At 54.7% G+C, this 1,930-nt stretch overlaps 1 protein-coding gene across 1 annotated transcript; it reads left to right on the top strand.

Moving 5' to 3' along the window:
* Positions 1-17: 17 nt before the first annotated feature.
* Positions 18-1,528, top strand: PTSG_12515 (uncharacterized protein). Its single transcript, XM_004992341.1, has 5 exons — positions 18-144; positions 386-432; positions 691-814; positions 1,186-1,292; positions 1,450-1,528. The coding sequence occupies exons 1-5, from the start codon at positions 128-130 to the stop codon at positions 1,503-1,505; spliced, it is 351 nt and encodes a 116-aa protein (XP_004992398.1). The 5' UTR covers positions 18-127; the 3' UTR covers positions 1,506-1,528.
* The last annotated feature ends 402 nt before the right edge of the window (positions 1,529-1,930 follow it).

Raw genomic sequence — 1,930 nt, forward strand, 5'->3', positions numbered from 1 at the left:
ACATGCAACACAAAGTAGGTGTCACGTCAACGATCCCCACGTGAGCCAACGCACACAATGCCCACTGTTTCCTTCCTCGACTTCTGCTTCTTGTTCTTCTTCTTCTTGGGCACTATTCGTTCGCTCCATGCGTCACGCAACCAAGTATGTGAACGTGGGGCGCGGTGTCCTGTTTGTGTGGTGGCAGTGCTGTCGGTTGTTGCTGTTGCTGTCTTGTTGTGGGTGTGGGTGTGGACTCCCTTCTTTCCTTCTTCTTGTGGCACAAGGATGTGTGCAGGGGGCTGTGGGTCTGCTGAAAGTGGTGGTTTCGTCGTCGTCAGGTCGTCGTTGTTGTGCTTGGCTAACGTGAACATGTGTGCTGTTCTCTTGTGATTGGATATGGCAGTGGCCTGCAGAAACCTAACGACGCTCTTGAGAGTGCACTGGCAACACGTGCCGCTGACATACGCACACCACAAGGCAAGCGACAAGCAGTGTCATTCACGGCCACCTGCGAGGTGGGTGCAATCACACCTCCGCTCGTGTGTGTGTTGTGCGCGTGTGTGTGTATCAGTGCACGGTGGTGATCCGATATCCAAACCACAACCACTGCTGTCACTGCTGCTGCCTTGCTGCTGCTGGTGCTGCTGCTGTTGGCAGGTGTGTTCTCACGGATGCATCGTCTCTTCCTCCCACGCAAACAATTAACAGACAGGAATCGGCAAGTGAGAGTGGTGGAGGCCAAGGCACCAGCAACACAGAAGGCCACGTTTGAGTGGGACGCACCTTCACAGCAGTACCGGAGCGAGCAATCACAGCATTTGCGCCGACATCGGTCAGTCCTCTGTCGTGATCACAGTCATACATCATTCATCCCCCAGCTTGCAATCAAGTCAGTTTACATGGCATGCACGCTGTAGGTGCTCATCACCTGCCCCATGCACACGTGGTTTTCACACACACACACCCCACAACAGCCCGCTTGCGTGGCATCATCTCGCTGGACATGAGTGTTGGGGATGATGATGGCATGCCCACGTCTCATCATGACAGTGAGCGATGTGTGTGTGTGTGTGTCTGTGTCTGGATGTGTGTGTGTGTGTGTGTGTGTGTGTTTCTCATTACGCTCGGCAACCGTGTGATGACGGCTCATCACTCCTGCACACGTTCCCTCGCTCACTGCAACACCCATCTCGCCACCGTTAGCGACCAGGTTGCCATCCACTGGATGCCCTTGATTGCGTCGATGGAGCAGAGTGTTGGTGACATTGGCAAGATGCTGCTCGTGGCGGGACAGAGCGACTGCTTTCAAGGTATGCGCGAACTGTATGTGTAAGCGTGTGTGCATATGTGACGTCGACGTGTTTATTCTGCCATGCGTCTGCTGTCTGTTCTTTGCTTGCCATCGTTTGATCTTGTGCCGCGATGTGTTGTCCTAAGCTCTGTTCCTCGTGCGTGTTTGGGCCACAGGTTATGCCTGGAAGCTGAAAAGAGGAAGGGGAGACGCTGCTCCGGCACAAGGATGATGGTGACATGAGGTGCGACCACCGAATTGTGTTGTTGTTGCGGGTGCATTGCCGCCGCCGCCGCCGCCGCTGCTGCTGCTGCTGCTGCTGGTGGTGGTGGTGGTGTGTACCTGCACACACTGAACTACTCATCACTCGCTATCGTCTTGCAATCCTTCTGTGCGGTTCTCTTCGCGGCTTCGTCTTCACAGCTTCATGTCTGCCAAAGAGAATGAACTCTCTGACACAGTGCGTGTGTTTGTGTGTGTGTGTGTGTGTGCGTGTGTGTGTGTGTGTGTGTGTGTGTGTGTGTGTGCTACTGTTATGCTTGCAACGGCTCGGTGCAGATGACTCCCAACACCCCCCCCCCTTTCTCCTTCTTTCGTGCGCCCGCCCCACACAACAAACGTTGTCCTTCTTCTCCCTTCATAAGCCACCACGTGTGT

This window comes from Salpingoeca rosetta, assembly GCF_000188695.1.
Source record: "Salpingoeca rosetta unplaced genomic scaffold supercont1.17, whole genome shotgun sequence".
NCBI classification, from domain to species: domain Eukaryota; class Choanoflagellata; order Craspedida; family Salpingoecidae; genus Salpingoeca; species Salpingoeca rosetta.